The sequence below is a fragment of the Mya arenaria genome, chromosome 3 (assembly GCF_026914265.1).
Source record: "Mya arenaria isolate MELC-2E11 chromosome 3, ASM2691426v1".
Classification (NCBI taxonomy): Eukaryota; Metazoa; Mollusca; class Bivalvia; order Myida; family Myidae; genus Mya; species Mya arenaria.
Window position 1 is genome coordinate 30,693,203 of NC_069124.1, and position 17,581 is coordinate 30,710,783.

Here is a 17,581-nt window from a genome sequence, read left to right on the forward strand (position 1 = left end):
TTTATTTAGTAAAGCGCAAAGTCACGCAAAGTCATGCAATGCAGCAAAAAAGCAGACAAAACATGAATAATCGAAAACGGGTTTCACTTTCTTTATGAAGGTTTCTTAAAAAAGTTATAAGTAAAGAACAAAATTACTGTTTTCTTGCACCGTCTCTATCATCTAAGAATGGTAAATAATTTTGTCTGAATGGAGCAGTTCGAATGAGAAAATTGTTCGAGACAAGATGTAAAAGTTGCTTTGTTTGACAACACAGAAACAAGAACAAGAGCAGCACAACAAGAGCAAGAACAACACCAACAAGAACAACAACAACGTCTACACATTGAATGCCCTATCCTACCGAACAACCACATCTAAAAACGTACAGGTCATCGGAAAGTGAAATCGCATTCACATTAAGTGCTCTATTAGTGGTCATCTAGCAAAGGGTTTGTCCCGTCTTTGTCAAAGTAAGAAATAAATGGTTAGCACACTATATTAAAACACATCAAATATCAAACACACAATACAACACTGTTATGAATTCGTATGTTACACGTTAATGCATATTCTGTATAATATTTGATAAACAGACAAATGTAAAACTCTTAAAATGTAGGTACATGAGTATCATACATACATGTCTTTGTATGTTAATGCAATAGGAATAAAACACTTTGTGTGTGTATGTGAATGCAAAGCTATTATTGCATACAACAATGACTGAAACATGCCCTTGTTTTGAGACAGTATTAACTAATTAACTTCGAATCATCCATGTATACGATTTTGAATTCGATAAATGGTATAACGTCATCAATACAAACACTCTGGCGTCACAAATCACAAATATATACGAGAGCAGATGCGCGTTCCATAATGTTCCACATTAAATGCATTGTGTTAATCTTGCAAAATACGCTTATAAGCACTGAAATGGATAAAACAAACAAAGTTTCGTTCACAGTAGGAATCGTCCCAAATAGTAACTGAAATATGTTTACATCCATATATATCTAAGTCGTTGAAACTATTGTTTTTAAAGATAAGTTTTACTTACATTTTATAGCAAAGGGAAGCTTTTCTGTTTTAAATCGAGACACAAAATATGCACATTACCGGTCTTGCAATACTTTTGCGTCTATGCCCTGTCAGAGATCTTAAGTAATGATGCAAAATTTGATTTCAGCTCCTATAAGTCAAAGACCGGTAAACGAGGAAACAATAATTTCGATGGTATGGAACAGCGTTAATACCTTAAAAGCGTTATTTCAGTAAAATTATTCTGACACTCCAAAATCATCAATGAACTTTAAAGTTTATAAGCTTTAAAACAACAACAATTCATAACCCCGTTCGTCTTTCGCCGTTTTTGACATGTCTGCACTACCCCGTTTTTGTCTTGTGCCGTTTCTGACATGTCTGCGTTACCCCGTTCGTCTTGTGCCGTGTCTGACATGTCTGCAATACTCCGTTAGTCTTGTGCCGTGTCTGACATGTTTGCATGACCCCGTTCGTCTTACGCCGTGTCTGACATGTTTCCTATTTCTGGATAAATATCCTCTCCACCCTCTGCGCCTTTAACAGCTTGTAAATTGGCAAGATGATCAGTCGCCATCTCTACCATTGTTTTGAGCGCAAATAACGCCAAAGAGTTTACGGAATCTAGCGTTTCCATTTCATGTTCATAATTCTTGATCGGAAATACAACGTTTCGGGGAACCCCCAACATTTTGGCCGTCTTGTTCACCAGTTTTCCAACGTCTGTGCTCATGAAAATGTCACCAAGCTTCTTCCGGACATCATGGCTCACTTTGTCGACCTTTGTCAGCAAAATCGCCAAGGGAATGCCTGAAATAAAACACTGAAACTGACATCTGCTTAAAGTGAATCGCTCATGCTTTTAGACCAAAAATTAGGTTTTCCGTGAACGCATCTGAAAACACTTATTTTATCATTATTTTACTATATGATATTGAAATAGCAGAACAATACAGTTATAGCTTAAAAAGTATGTTGGTTTTAGTGGGCTCGAACCTACGCCGGTAAAGACAATAAAAATTAGAAAAAAATAGCCGGCTAGTCCACATGGCCACCGGTACTTTAACAAAAGTGGTGGACATGTTGACCTGTCAAGGAAACATTGTTAACCGCACTTGATAATCAACCAATCACGCAACACCACAGCGTTATTAACGCTAATGAAAATTGTGGTCTTCAAGGACGATATTTGAGCAAATACCAACATTTGCTGAAGGGCTGCAGCTTTTGGTATTTTTGTTTAAACACTCCTGAGTTTTTCAGATAATTTACCAGTTCATAAACCTTAAATAAATCTACACATTTGTGTTTGACAATCCGACAAGGGAATACAAAAAAAGCAGTAGACTACAGATAATACAATTGCAAAACAAGAAAATTGAATTTATTTTTCAATAGAATTGATATCGCTGTGTACAAAGCATTGCATCTTACTTACTTTTGCATCATATAGCTTACGACAAATGCATATTTCGCAGTTTTAGCGCAGATTTTTTTCCATTTCGAAATTTTACTGTGGTAGTCTACCTAGTAAGCTTAAAAATAGCGTCGGTATATTTATCTGTACTCATCGAATGACTTTCACATGCTTAATATACACACTTCATGCTTCCCGGAAGAACGGACATTACAAGAAAGTGGAATACTGTTGCGAAACAAATGAAAGCTTTTAGAACAGTTTAATTCTGCTTAAAATGACAGCGTGTTGCTTAAAGGCTTATTTGAAGTTAAGTGTTTGAAACGATCACATGACTTGCAAGGCGTTCGAAAAAAAGCATTTCACGCTTTTTTAAACTCGGAAACCATTATGCGCTTTTTAAAAAGGGGAAACTCGTTTATTTTTTTAATCATGTGAAATGAGTATCTTTGCTCTAAAACTAGCTCGCGTTGACAATTGTAGGCTTGTTTCTAGGATTTACTGTATCTGCCGATTTCAGGACCATCTGATGTCTAGTCCCTAAGAATGGCTTACGGTTAAAAGCGTTAGGAGCTCATTCTAAAAAGATTAGTCATTGCTTGAATAAAATAGTATAATACTTTATAGATTATAAAATTTACTCTTTTTAAAGATGCCATGCTTGAAAGTTTTCAGTTGTGCTTGTGTTTCTCCAGGCATATCATCTACGGTTGTGGCATCAACAACTATCGCAACACAATGGACAAGATCGCCGACCTTCGGGTTGAACACGAAATCCGGGGACCTTAGAGACAGATGCTGTGTAGGGTTGAACTGAAAGGGAAGAATAGTAATGGTGAGTTTTATCAGTGTTTTTGATGATGCTGATGATGGTGATGGTGATGGTGATGGTGGTGGTGATGATGGAGATGATGATGATGATGATGATGATGATGATGCTGATGCTGATGATGCTGATGCTGCTGGTGATGGTGGTGTTGGTGGTGTTGGTGGTGGTGATGATAATGCTGCTGCTGCTGCTGCTGCTGATGATGATGTTGTAATGATGACGATGTCAATGGATGAGGTGGAGGAGGCGGAGGAGGAGGAGCAGGAAGAGGAGATAAAATATCTACGGTGTTTTGATTGTAAGCATTTACTTCTAGTAAATATATAAAAAAAATATGTTGTCTGTTATTACGTCATAGTTTTCAGGTACGTTTCCATCAAGTAGAAAGTGAAGCTCGTGGATATCTATTCCTTGAGACCTCTCCAAACCCGGAGTGTCACAGAGTTTAAAGTCGAGAAACGATCCTGTTGTTGAACGCAAACGGTATGGAGAATACTGCAAAGTATAAACTTTATTGTCTCAAAGGGAAACATGTTAATGTTGAGTTTTATCAGTATTATTAGATGATCGTATTAAGTGGAATTCGCAAATCATAACTAGATAACCTGTTAGTGTTGTATAGGGCATTTTTGTTGGTAACAAACAAAATTTGGTTTTATATCGGTACCACGAACTGTGTATTGATTGAAACGGTTTCAAATGAAATGAAATGACAACCAATGTTATCGTTTGTTTAACGAAAAACCGAAACTAGTTTTTTGAAACTACCGAAACCCCTGCGAAGGGATTTTCGTCGGTTCTTTCCACGCGAAAACTAGTTAACTTTGAAATAACCCCATGGCGGACAATATCCAACACGTGCATTGAAACAGGCAACCGCTCATCTGCGGTATCATTGTTTTGTTGAAATTTAGAAATAATGGCTACAAATACTCATTTTAAGATTGCAATGCAAAAAAGTCAAAATCAAACAATGATAATCCTGATAATTTTTTCTTAACAATCCTACGGCACTTAAGCATATTATCATTGTTTTTCACAGAGATTGGGGTTTCGTACACAGGGAATAACACAGCGGATTTCCGCAGTCAGTTAGATTTACACTTTAATTTCTTAAGGACTTTAACAAACGTCTCGCCTCAAGATACCTATACAACAAAGTTTGAAGTAAAACATACTTCCATGGCTGTACTAAATGTAGCCTCCCACAGTAGAGGGTGGGGGCAATGTGTATACATGGCTGATTTGTTACCTCCGTGTTCCACTGTGGCTGTGTACGCCAGGGACATTCTATGTCTTGATTCGTGGGCCTTTCTCCATCTAAATATAAATAAAAAACAAACAAACACGTATTGACTAGAAATTTGGCTAACACATACATAATTTGTTTCTCTGGACAAAGACAATTCTCGCTTTTGTTTAGTTTACATTAACACACATACTGATGTGTGAGTGGTGAATTACTTTTCGGCAAGAAATGCCATACAAGTTAATGTTCAATCTTATACTGAATAGTCCTACATCCGGTATAAAACTGTACGGTTCTAAAACCAATCTAAAACTGTACGGTTTTAATACAAATCTAAAACTGAACTGTTGCAAACCTAATCTGAGCTTGTTTGATTAACCTAATGATCCATAAGGTATTAAGTAATAAACCTGCAACACTGTAAACCTCCAGGTCTGTGACCTCCATGCTTCCGTTGTTGATGTCACTCGCAGAAAGGCCGCAGGTGTCATAGAGATTTGATGTGAAACGATCCATGTTCCCATTGAGAGTGAAAACATTGTTATTAGGTACGAGCGTTTTCCCACTGAAGCATTTGATTGCTTCCGACCATGGTCCCTTTGCTTTTTCCCAAAGGATTTCAGTAGTAGCCCCTTTGGTGAGACACTTAGTGTACCTCTTATTTCCCAGGTAGTTTAGTTGAATAAGGAAATGTTTTCTGTCTGCTTTCCAGTTTCCTTCGCTTTTCCAGTCTATGCATGAATAGAAACCAAACACGGAGCCCTTGAGGTTATACAGCATGGTGACGGTAGGACCCTTGTTGTCACACCTCTGATGGAATATGTCGGGATCACAAGCGTCTCGGGAGATGCTATAGAGCAGGGTGAAGCGTTTCCGGCCCTCTCCTATCATCTTCTCTATATCGTCCATATTCTCATCTGTTAACCGGCCTTCAGACATGTTCGTCGTTCTCTATATGTTAAATGAAGAGTTTACAAGAGTTTTTCAATCATAATGACCCCATCCCCCCTGAGCGCCGTGTTGTCAGGATTATGTGGACAATTGAATGAAATATGCTTGGACCGAAATGACAGCTAATTTTGTCATTGGATGCCGTTGAGTGATGATATATTATGATCAATCAAAGTGTGAGGATAGAGTGTTATGACCATGACCATTGACTCTATGACCTCAAAATCCATAGGAGTCATCAGCTGGTCACCAAAAACCTAAATGTCAATTTTGAGGGTCATGGGTGCAGGCATTGTCAAGTTATCACACAGATAAGTTCTTTTTGTTAAAGGTCACTGTGACCTTGATCTTTGACCCGATGACCCCTAAAACCATAAGGGGTCATCTACATGTCGGACGCAACCACAAGTCAAGTTTGAGGGCCATGGGTGCAGGCATTGTAGAGTTATCACTCAAACAACATTTTCGCATTCAGATCACTGTGACCTTGACCTTTGACCTGATGATCCTAAAATCATTAAGGGCCATCTACTGGTCAGGCCCAACTTCCATGTCAAGTTTGATGATCATAGTTTCAGGCATGGTTGAGATATCACTGGGAGAAGATTTGTTAACTTTTTTGCGTTAAAGGTTACTGTGACCTTTGGTCTGATGACCCCAAAAGTCCTAAGAGGTCATATACTGGTCATGTTCAACCTTCATATCAAGTTTGAGAACCATAGGTCAAGGATTTGTCGAGTTTGCTTTCAGGTCACTGTGACCCTGACGTTTTAACCCAAAAGCAATAGGGGGCATTTACTGGTCATCTACTGGTCAGGCCCAACCTCTAAGTCAAGTTTGAGGGTCATAAGTGCAGGCATTTTCGAGTTATCACTCGGACAACCTTTTACCATTCATGGTCACTGTCTAGGTAATGTTGAGTTTTCACTCGGATAAGCTTTAAAATTCTTTAACTTTAAAAGGTCACTGTCACCTTTGAACCGATGAGCCCTAAAATCATTAGGGGTCATTTACTGGTCAGGCCTAACTTTCATATAAAGTATGAGGACCATAGGTCCAGGAATTGTCGAGTTTGCTTTCAAGGTCAATGTGACCTTGACCCCTAATATCAAACGGGGTCATCTACTGGTCAGGCCCAACCTCCAAGTCAAGTTTGAGGGCCATGGGTGCAGGCATTGTTGAGTTATCACTCGGACAACCTTTTACCATTCAAGGTTACTCTGACCTTGACCTTTGGCCTTTGGCCCAATGAACCCTAATATCAAAAGGGGTCATCTACTGATCAGGCCCAACCTCGAGGTCAAGTTTGAGGGCCTTGGGTGTAGGCATTGTTCAGTTATCACTCGGACAAGCTTTAAAATTATTTTACCATTAAAGGTCACTGTGACCTTTAACTTTGACCCGATGAGCCATTAAAAAAATAAGTCAGTCAATAATTATCTAAGTCAGACCCAACCTTCATGTTAAGTTTGATGACCATCCATCCAGGAATCGTTGAGTTATCACTCGGACAGGCTTTGGTCTAACGACGGACCGACCGACCGACCGACCGACCGACCGACATGTGCAATGCAATATACCCCTCTTCTTCGAAGGGGGCATAATTAAGTGCTAATTTCTCGACATTTTCTATTCTGTAACTTATCCATGCAAATATTAACATAAAGAAGACTAAGTTTCAACTGAAATTTAGAATTCAAGCTACATTTACCGCCAATGAAAATGCAGATAGGCAATTACTAAGTACTAAGTTTAATCATCACGAATTTTATCTTTCGTGGGTGTTTAAAGTTCTGCCCACTGCCAATCATCCAATACACAATCTCTACGTCAGATTTTGCGTTGACAATGTGTCAGCCAATGAGGTTGTATTCTAAGTCAGTCAGTCTACGCTTACTCTTAATCTTTAAAATTTTAATTCAGGTCATCTAACTATTACGTAATAGACATAATATTGGCGACTTATACCGTGCCTCTATTAACGTTGCATGTACACGTTCATTATGTCGCTAAATGTAAATTTGGAAACAACGTGGAGAATAAGACGATTGAGCCAAAGTTTTTTTTAACTTGCAATGGGAATTCACTTAAAGCAAAGGGAGCAGCTGTAGGTTTAAAGTATACCCTTACATGATACCCGGCGCACGCCTTGGTAAAATCGCTAATGGAAGTACTTTTTCTTCCAGAAGAAGTTATTTTTACGCGGTAAACCTCGTTTCCGCAACACACCCTACGCTCGGGTCGGAATGAACCTATCCTTCACTCTCGGCCATGAAAGATACTTATAATCTTACACGAGTGGCTATGGTAGATGCTTTTTCTCCTACCCCAGTTAAACAAAATTAAGTAAAAATGTATTTTTTTTGCTGGAACTCTTTTGTGCTTAGTGAAAATTATTGCGTATGGATATGCGGTAATTCGTGGTTGTCATGGATATGTTCGCAGTGATTCAGATTATGTTCATAGTTAAATCCGCCTTTAAATAGGAGAGTGAAAAATTATTTCTCGAAAGGTGTGTGAAAACTGTTTTATGGTGTCATTTGAAGCGAGAAATACTTCATTAGCGTTCTAAATATTGCCACAAGACAAGAATTCCATGATGCTACAGGCGACAGCCTTTAACAAGGGAGGTAATAACAATGTGGTGACCATTAAAAAGGAGTTCCATACGGGCATTTTATCTTCGCCCGTGGGCAAGATAAGAATTACTAGCACGGTTTAATTATTGGATCTACTTATCTGAAGTGGGAGAAAAGGATTTCCAGCATGGCATCTGTGCTAGGAGAATACCGATAAAACATCACAATTATGGTCTATTTATTGATAGAAATGGCCAATTCGGTCATTTCACGTCCGATTATAGTTACACTAGAAAACAAAAATGTAAACTTTAATATTTTATCTGTAAAGTATTTTCGGTCATTTTTGTACTCTAAATGAGAGTTTTCTACTAATGCTTGCCCTTATTTAACGCAATTATGTCAATGAAAATAATGAAGAATACTTGATACTCATATCAGATAAATGCAACTGTGTAATAACTTCTTTTTAAACAGAAGGGTGTTTGTTTAACAAGTATGCCTTCCTATTAACAGCCGATTGATCATTTCGCATTAAATGACTTATTTGCTGGTATGATCAATATCTCTTTCAAGAATGCAAGGTGCAGTTATTGACCAGATCTTAATATGTTGTTTTAAGAGTTGATGCGTTATAGTTCCAGTAAAACATGTATGCGTCCTCTTGACAGCAGTGAACAAGTTAAATAGATAATTTAATGTTAATAATACGGAAAATGCTAGTTATACATGCACACTGGTAGATGCTAAAAGGTGAATTAAAGTAACAACCAATATATTTATTATCATACGACAATGGTCAATTCTTGCAATTTGCAATGTTTGATATTTAAGTAATTAATTATTGTATTTGTTTTTATACATTTTTTGAAAGATGACCATGATCTCAAAATCAATAGCGGTAATTTGCAGGTCATGACCACTCTCCGTTCTAAGTTTGAAGGACCGACGTCCAAGCGTGCTCTATTTATCAGTCGGGCAATATGTCGGGGTTTAAGATAAACGTGACCAAGGACATTGTCTTACTGACCTCAAAATTTACTGAAGTCAGCTGCCTTTAAAATTTCCATTCTCGCTACCAAGTTTGAGACCTTTAAGCCTAAGCGTTCTCTTGTATCAGACAGGGCGTGGTCTACGTACATACCGAAGGACCGACCAACATTTGAAAAATAGTATAGTCCCGCTTCTTATACCATTGAAAGGCGGCTGAATAGCATAAACGTCTGCCAAATGATTTGCCTTCACCATTCATGAGCATGAGTAAAATAATGTTGGACAAAAACGAGTTGATACAAAACACAGTTTCATCATATATAGTTGTATATACTAACATGTTTTTAATGAGTTTGTTTATTAATGATACATAAAACGGTTTTTAACTCAAAAACTGATCACATGCATTTATAAATAATAATTCAGTATCATGTACATGTTTCGTTACAATCGAATGTTACTAATTTGAGGAATCGCATTTTACTACGTTGTAACATAACTCGTATTAGTGCATATGCGCATATGGTTTATGATTATGTTTTCAGCTTATGTTCGTATTTGTTAATATACCAGGTCGGCCGTCCAGCAAGACTGTCAGCCTTCTTGCTGGCTGCCGGCCGGTAGGTAATGATCCAACTTTCGTATCAAATACAATGTATTGCCTCCCCACGTTCCCCACATTGCCATGTTATTTTCACACTTTTGCTGTGTTAATATCTAGAGTCTGACATCAGACTTAATGACTTTTAAGAGCTTATTCCTAAAACCATGCTAGATATAATGCTTATAGGAAACTGATGAGCTGATACAATTACAAATACTTCCGATTGGGCAGGTCGGACGAATAACCATTAGTATATAACATATAAAATGCTTTTCAAATACATGAAAAATTGTTAATAAATCAATATTGTGCAAAATTGACCTTTAAATGCAACCTTGACATTGAAATGAGGAACCAATGTTATGCGCTACACTCCTTCTAATGCATGAAGCTTGACAAATCTGTGAATGTTCGGTAATATTTGAGAACTTAAAACACTATATTTTGTGTTACATGACCTCAGAGTGTGACCTTGAACTTTGAGATGCGAGCACAAATCTTCAATTCTGTTTGATTAATACTAATTATAACTCTTACAAACTAATAACAAAGTTATTTGCTTAGACGGAAAGTGTTGCTATAGAGACCATATCGTACACCATTAACGTTCAAGTGTAACCTTCACCTATTAGTGAGGGTCTTTTTGAAAATAATTGCACTATTAATTCTAGAATTTAGCTGCTTTGCATGGTGATGGTATGAGGTATTGCGAATATTTTTCAAGCCAGACCCCAAGCGACAGATCAAGGGGTCCCCCAAAATCCAAGATGGCCGCCAAGATGGCCGCCATTTATAGTTAATTAGATAGATAAGCTTATTTCTAGGTAAGTATCAGCTATACACAAATCCAATAAACAGTAATCTGTTGTTAGTAGAAGTAGGCTTTAGAATAAAACACTTAAGGACAATTCAAGGTCAGGGTCAAGGTCATATTAAGGTCAATCAATAAAAAAATCGAAAAATATACGATATAACATAATAAATCGAAGTATGTTAATGTCATAATGTTGTACTATAAGTTTGATTTGCATAATATATTACAAACTATGTTTCTGCTGTAAACAATGTATATAATTAATATATATATATACTTATATAACTTTATTATTCAGGGAAATATCATAAGCAATACCATAAGTAGATCGTGTAAAGCAGCCACACTGGTTGCATTTACTACAGAGGACAAGTTTTTATAAATTATGGGTATGGTAAACCAAGCTTACACAATAAAGACATAATGTGATACACAAAGTTATGCAATAGCTACACTATAGTTTACTGTAAAACTCTACTTGTGAAATTACACATTTAAAATAAATTTACAGTCTATCACAAAGCCTAGTGCATTTACACAAGGCTGTACATGGAAGATTAGCCTTCACACATTTGCATCGCCCACGACAGCCCTTGTCCCTGTCACATCCACACTTCAGAAGCTCCATACATGACTTTGCTGCTGGTAAGAGTGTTAACCACACTGGTTGCCATCTTGAATTGGGGTCTTCTTCCTTTGTCCAACCATGCGAAGCTGGGGAAGGTAGTGTTGGCGATGGACTTAGGGATTGTCCCCTACAGAAGCCGGCCTGGTATACCGCCCGTTGTGTATGTTGGTACAGGGCATCAGATGTGGGTGGTATCAAATCGATGGAGCGAGCTTTCTGTGTGAAGAGTTCTTGACGGGCACTATTAGTTGTTTCACATATACTTGATCTGTCATACATGAGAACTACAAATCGTTCAATTATCGGCATACACACATTGATTTGCTCATCATCGGGGGTGTTGCTTAACACTTTAAATGCCTGAATTGCATCAGGAATTGACAATAATGTGTTCCATGCTGTCCGCTTCCCTTTGCCACCAAATGCAGACACCTGGTCACAACCAGTAAAAGCATGGAATGCTGGAAGAGCTTGGGCCATTTCTTCTCCAATATTTAATACCATAGTATGAATTGGTATATATCTCAGGGATTTTCCAACACCAAATTCAACCCATAACTCATCCAATTCACATCTGCTGAACATTCCTGCAGCTATGACGACAACATCAGTGTCAACTGTTTTAATCATTGCCTTGCTCATTTCAGACTTGCCAACATGAGCAGCATGAAGTAGCAGCCTGGTGTCTGCTAGTGCGTTACTACTTGCAGAAACATTATACACAATTAGTTGCGATACATTCATAACTTTTTGTGATTCTAGCAATGATTCAGTGGATTTCTGGATAGCACTTGGACCACCTAAAATCATAGCAATCAGTGTTACCAATGACTGTGGAACTGATGCTTTTGATATGTCGTGATCAAATTCACCTTGGAAAGTCTTTGTCCTTGCTTCGAGTATATCTCGTCTTACAATCTTTGCAGCCTTTGCTAAGAACATTCCTTCGTCATCAAACGAAATATCACTGGCACCTTTGATAATATCACCAATGTCCTTTTTGTGAACAAGTAATATTTCTTTGCCTTGTCGGTGAGCTTCTAAGTATGGAATCCGCGCAAGGATTCGTTCTTTCAAATTAGATGTATTTACACGCGGTGAAACTTCGTAGCTGAGCATTTCATTTACACTTGCAGTGTAAATTTTAGCCTGATCAGACAACTTGAGAACTGGAATAGAAATGTCAGACTCATTATGCATGTCTTCAATTGATGATACCAGTTCAGCTAAGGCAATGCCATATGCTTTGGAGTAGCTTGTCTCAGATGTGCAGTCTTTTGACAACGCTGATGCTTTATAAACCAGCGCAGACAGGCATCTTAGATGATATTGTGCTTCCTGAGATATTAGATCTCCACCACTTAGTTTAGCAAGAAGTAGGGTGTCATTTATCGCCAATGCACATTTCCTTATCTTTTCATCAATATCAAATGTGCATACTTGATGCATTTGGCCATTGTCACTATTACAGAAAAAGCATTTTGTCATTACTTTAGCTGCAGCATCGCCGCTACTTAGACGGGTCACTTTTAGTCTTAGGTTTTCCTCTGTATCATTGCTTGATGATGCTTGGCGTTTTACAGCACGTTGATATTTCCATAATCCAACATTGTTTCTACATGTTTTGTGCCATTTCGCAGCATGCGCAATGAGTAATTCTGCAACTTTTTGACTCTCACCCTTTAAGGAACTATGCAGGTTATACGGACACAGTCCCGACCTATCATAACGCTTAATATCTTCAACAAATGTTTCATATCCAGCTGGATTAACAAGATCAACATTGGTGTTTTCCTGGCATAATACACATTTTGTCCAATCAATGTTAAATTCCTTTTTACATGCATTCTGCCTTTGTATCAATTCAATATGTTCAGGTTTTCCTACAAAAATCTGTTTTGACATTATTTGATTAGTATCTTAGTAAAACAAATGTGTTAGTAATGTTAGAAAGTTATGACACACAGTGCTTTTTGTCATTTATGGAACCATGCAATGCATGGAATCCTTACATGCACCTGAAAAGAAAAAAAATAATATTATAGCAATGGAACATTTTAAAGATATACTGTATACACGCACATCAAAAAAGCTTATATGACGCACTCTATAACTTAAATGTGAAATAATAGTTAGAACATGATGAGTTTGCCTTTTAAAAAGATAATGTGGGCAATCTGTTTGTATTTTTGTAGTCAAAATTATCATTCTCACCAAATCCGGTAACTGATACACATCCAGGTACTACTCAAGTTTTAGAAAAACAGGCAATAAGGACCAGTGCAATGCCCACAAAATCAAATTCCAACAAAAATAAGGTCAAGTATAACATGCAGATGTATTGTATTTATTTCTATTTGTTATTATTTAATTTTCTACGCAAAATAGAGTCACTTTATTGTTTTGCAAACATTGTACTCAAATTCATAGAAGAAACCCATAAATTAAACAAAGCTATTTAATAAAAGTGTATCATATATTTATGTAACTGAAGTGCTGAAACATACCTGCTATGATGTGGATCCCATTCTTTCTGTGTTTCTTTGCAAAACGGCAATAACAATATTATTGAACAATGACCATGCTCTACTGACATTGTTTTGATGGCTGATTTACAGCAAGGGGAAGAAACTCTGAGCAAGTAAATGCCTCAGTCACAATTTAAAGTCGCTAAAACTCATAAAATAGTTTGATATTTCAATGCATATATTAAGAAAAACATGCTTTATGTTCCACATTTCTAAAACAAATCATATCTTTGTGTTTTATTGATTGATTTTAGATATTTTCGCATACTTACATACTTACAGTCGGCCATTCTTACCCATCATCTTAGCTTAAAGAGACAATTAAACAAATATTAATCTGTCATGTAAATTGATCTTAATACTTTATCTTTATTTATTATTTGAATTTTCAGATTAATGTTAATATCAAGGACCAGTAAAGAGGACAAAACTAGAATAAACCGAAATTTTGTCTCCACAGGGAAAATGATAGTCACCTTAGAAACCATATTTGGTTGTCATGGTTACCAACTAGAATATCATAAGCATCATACAATGAAACAACAGTGCTTATTCGTGGTGAAATCATGTTTTTTTTTTACTTTTTTAATTTGACCTTGATTTTGACCTTGACCTCGACTTATGATTATTTAGAAAACTATCACATTTTAATAACTAACTTATTACAAATAGGATTTAATAAAATTTTGTTTGAATAAAGTATAATGACGGCACTAATTTCATAAAAAATCCACGTCACCCAAATGGCAAATAATCGGCGGCCATCTTGGCGGCCATCTTGGATTATGGGAGAACCCTTGATTTGACGCTTGGGGTCTGGCTTGCAAAATATCGGCAAGACCTCATACTATCACCATGCAAAGTGGCTCATTTCTAGAATTAATAGTGCAATTCTATGAAACATCCCCCAAAAAGACCCTCACTATATGAGAAAAACGCATGAATTATGTTTACGACACACCTTCCTATGGTGCTGCACACATATGTGAACCGAAATTGAATTCGAATAAATAATAACTAAATAATTGGCTGAGACACGAAGCATTGCTATAAAGTTCGTATTGAACAACATAAACTATACCTTGACCTTTGAGATAGCTTAGCACAGATTAAGGCGTTACACATTCGGCCATATTGCTATAAAATATAAATAAAATTCCATCAATGATAATAACGTTGTAACGGACGGTGCGATCATTATGAGCTTTCCTTTAGGGGCACCAAAAGAAACAAAGCAGCACGGCATGAGCTTGAAACGAAGATGAACGTAACAACAATTATTAAGAAACATCTGAGAGCTACACATATATTTAATATTCCATATAGGCATTAGAGTAAACTAAGTCAACACTCAACTCATGAATAACTTTCCTGCAATTGACAAATAATGTGTTTGATACTTGCTCACTTCATGGTGACCGTGATAATGTTTACCAAAATCAAGAACAAACACTCGTAGACTGTGTAAGTAGTTCGCCCAACGAACGATTTGCAAAAGACCGTCCGTCCGATAACCAGCTGGCCATATAATGACTCCATTATACTCTTACCTTCGAACTCCACAAACATCTTTATAGCCATAGTATGAATATTTCGTTAAAGTGCCACAACTCTTTGACAAATTTGCCACAAAGGGTGGTGAATGAGATTGGCACTTGTTAACTTCATGGTGATCATGCATTCAACGTTTCGGTGTAATCCCTTTTAAACTGTGTAAGAAGTTTGCCCCAACAACGTTTTGCGACAGACCGAGCGTCTGCCCGCCCGCCCGACCCACCAACTGACCGTATGATGACTCCAATATACTCCCAATTTCAAATTTTGTTTGCGGGGGTCTATAGTGATTCATTCTTACTCTTAAAGGTACAAGGCCATGGTTTGTAAAATGCACTGGTTAATTGATACTGCTCCCTCAACAATAATACATATTTAATTATTTATAGATAAAGACACAATCTTATACCATATTTTAAGTCAATGGAAATCGAAAGTAGCGTTCGAAATCGAAAGTATCATGTATATAGTTTTATAATATCAACCATCTGAAAGAAATAATGCATTGAGATATTCCTACCTTCAAACCACCGACAAATATAGTTGCCCTCTCAGTTAAAAAATCGTTATAAAGCCAACACTGGTCCTTTTCCTTGTATTATGATGATACAAATTATGAGGCACTCAACAGCTAAACGATAACTCATTGCTTTATTAAAGAAGGGAATCAACTTTATACTTGTTCAGAACATTGTATATAAATGGTATCTAATTAATGTGCTCTAAGATGCACGATTGTTGATATCTAGTGCATCTGTTACAGGTTAGGCCCTCCAGAAGGGGGCATAAAGGGGACTTTGGGAACCGAACGATTCCCAATAGCCTGAATTTGATTAACAACCGAGAGGCAAACTTTCGTCATTTTAATGCCTAGAACACATTCGACACCAAGGAGTTTGACCTAGAACCCGAGCTTGGTTATGTTAAGTTGCACTATGTTACCACGGCCTAACCGATTGATCAAAACACTTATATGTAGAACAGAACAGAGCAAAACGTTTCTTTCCAAGACGGTCATTGTCTCATTTGGTAAAACAATTTACAATGGCGACATAAAGTAGAAATTACACAATAAACACACTTTATGTAAAACAATACATAAGGATATGGAAACAAGTTACATGGACATGCAGACATAATGTGGTGCACTACTAGTTAATATTTATCTTTGGTTTCATACGAGTGGTTAATTCACAAACTAATTATTTACAAACAAACGAATGACGGATAAACCTTACCTATACAGATAACATGCAGTATAGCGAACTACAGTATTTCTTAATTCAAATATTTTAAATATAAACAGACATATATTTTTAACGGTGTAGACATGAGAGTTTATTCTGCAGTAACCTGCATTTACGTCATACCCATAACGCCTTTCCAACCAAAATGAGAATAATACTTTAATTTTTGGTTCCTAATTTACAAAATAATGAATAATGTTTTAGAATTATCATACGCCTTTAGATCATTTTAATAACTTAACAGGGTTAAACTCAACCTAAGATTCACACACGTTGGATGATGATAATTTGAGTTTGATAAAAATATTAACTACACATTCAATTGTGAATTGTACTTTCATAGTTTATTGTTTTTTCCGTTGGCATATCTTATACATGAATATAAAACGTATTTTTTCAAGCTCAAAGCTATGTTAAAATCCTCAAATTTTATAAATGATGGAAAAAATTGATTTGCCGTTGTTTTTTGTGGATCAAGGCAAATAGGTTATTCAAGGACTTGTCTTCAAGCTTTCACGCCAACGCTTCCCTTTATTGTAATTCAGCTACAAGTTCGGTATGGACTTTTGCAACGGACAGCGAACGACTTCGGAAGGTTCATTGATACTATTATATGAGGTATCGTTATCTTATACACGATGAATACTAACTGTATGTTGTTGTCTTAGCCATGTTTCAATAATATATCATACTCGTAGACCTTACGTAGCTTACGAGTGTTCGGGGACACCAGAAAACTTACGGGCAGAATCAATGCAATAAATTCCTTACGTTTTTTTTTTTATTGAATAATATCTTAAGCCCAAAACGGGTTTTAACCCTTTATATTTTCTATCCATAAGGAAAAGAACACCGATTGCGTAATCCTTACACGGCTTCGCAAAGCATATTCACATTGCATCCGCATTTCTTACTATTGCATTCTGAACAAGAAAAAATATAAACATCGAATTTCTACAAAGTACTTTTCAGTTGTCACAGTCGCCATTTTATGTGTGGGCAGTCTTCAGTCTACAAAATCGCTCAATGTGTTCAGAAATCATAATGGCCGAAACAAACCCGAAAAAAAACAACTTGCCAATTTTAGTGGTGAATTTCATTTATAAACAACGTATAAAGTGGTCGAAGTTAAAACTTATAACTCTTCATTTAACTGGATACTTAT

The 17,581-nt window shown here is 36.7% G+C and overlaps 1 protein-coding gene across 2 annotated transcripts; it reads right to left on the minus strand.

Moving 5' to 3' along the window:
* Positions 1 to 462: 462 nt before the first annotated feature.
* LOC128226821 (uncharacterized) lies at positions 463 to 15,805 on the minus strand. 2 transcript variants are annotated; one of them, XM_052936892.1, is made up of 6 exons: positions 15,690 to 15,805; positions 4,929 to 5,469; positions 4,522 to 4,589; positions 3,621 to 3,764; positions 3,082 to 3,253; positions 463 to 1,833 (listed from the first exon to the last, which is right to left on the minus strand). In XM_052936892.1, exons 2-6 carry the CDS (start codon positions 5,455 to 5,457, stop codon positions 1,502 to 1,504), a joined length of 1,245 nt encoding a protein of 414 aa, XP_052792852.1. In that variant the 5' UTR covers positions 5,458 to 5,469; positions 15,690 to 15,805; the 3' UTR covers positions 463 to 1,501. The 2 variants fall into 2 exon arrangements, with proteins under 2 accessions (XP_052792852.1, XP_052792851.1); XM_052936891.1 differs by lacking the exon at positions 15,690 to 15,805 and adding an exon at positions 13,888 to 13,929.
* Positions 15,806 to 17,581: the final 1,776 nt, after the last annotated feature.

Excerpts from the sequence above, each read along its gene's own strand:
- LOC128226821 (XM_052936891.1), bottom strand. Across the intron at positions 3,765-4,521 it reads AGCCACAGTGGAACACGGAG|TATTCTCCATACCGTTTGCG; the intron begins GTAACAAATCAG and ends TATACTTTGCAG. Across the intron at positions 3,254-3,620 it reads ACGTACCTGAAAACTATGAC|TTCAACCCTACACAGCATCT; the intron begins GTAATAACAGAC and ends CTTCCCTTTCAG.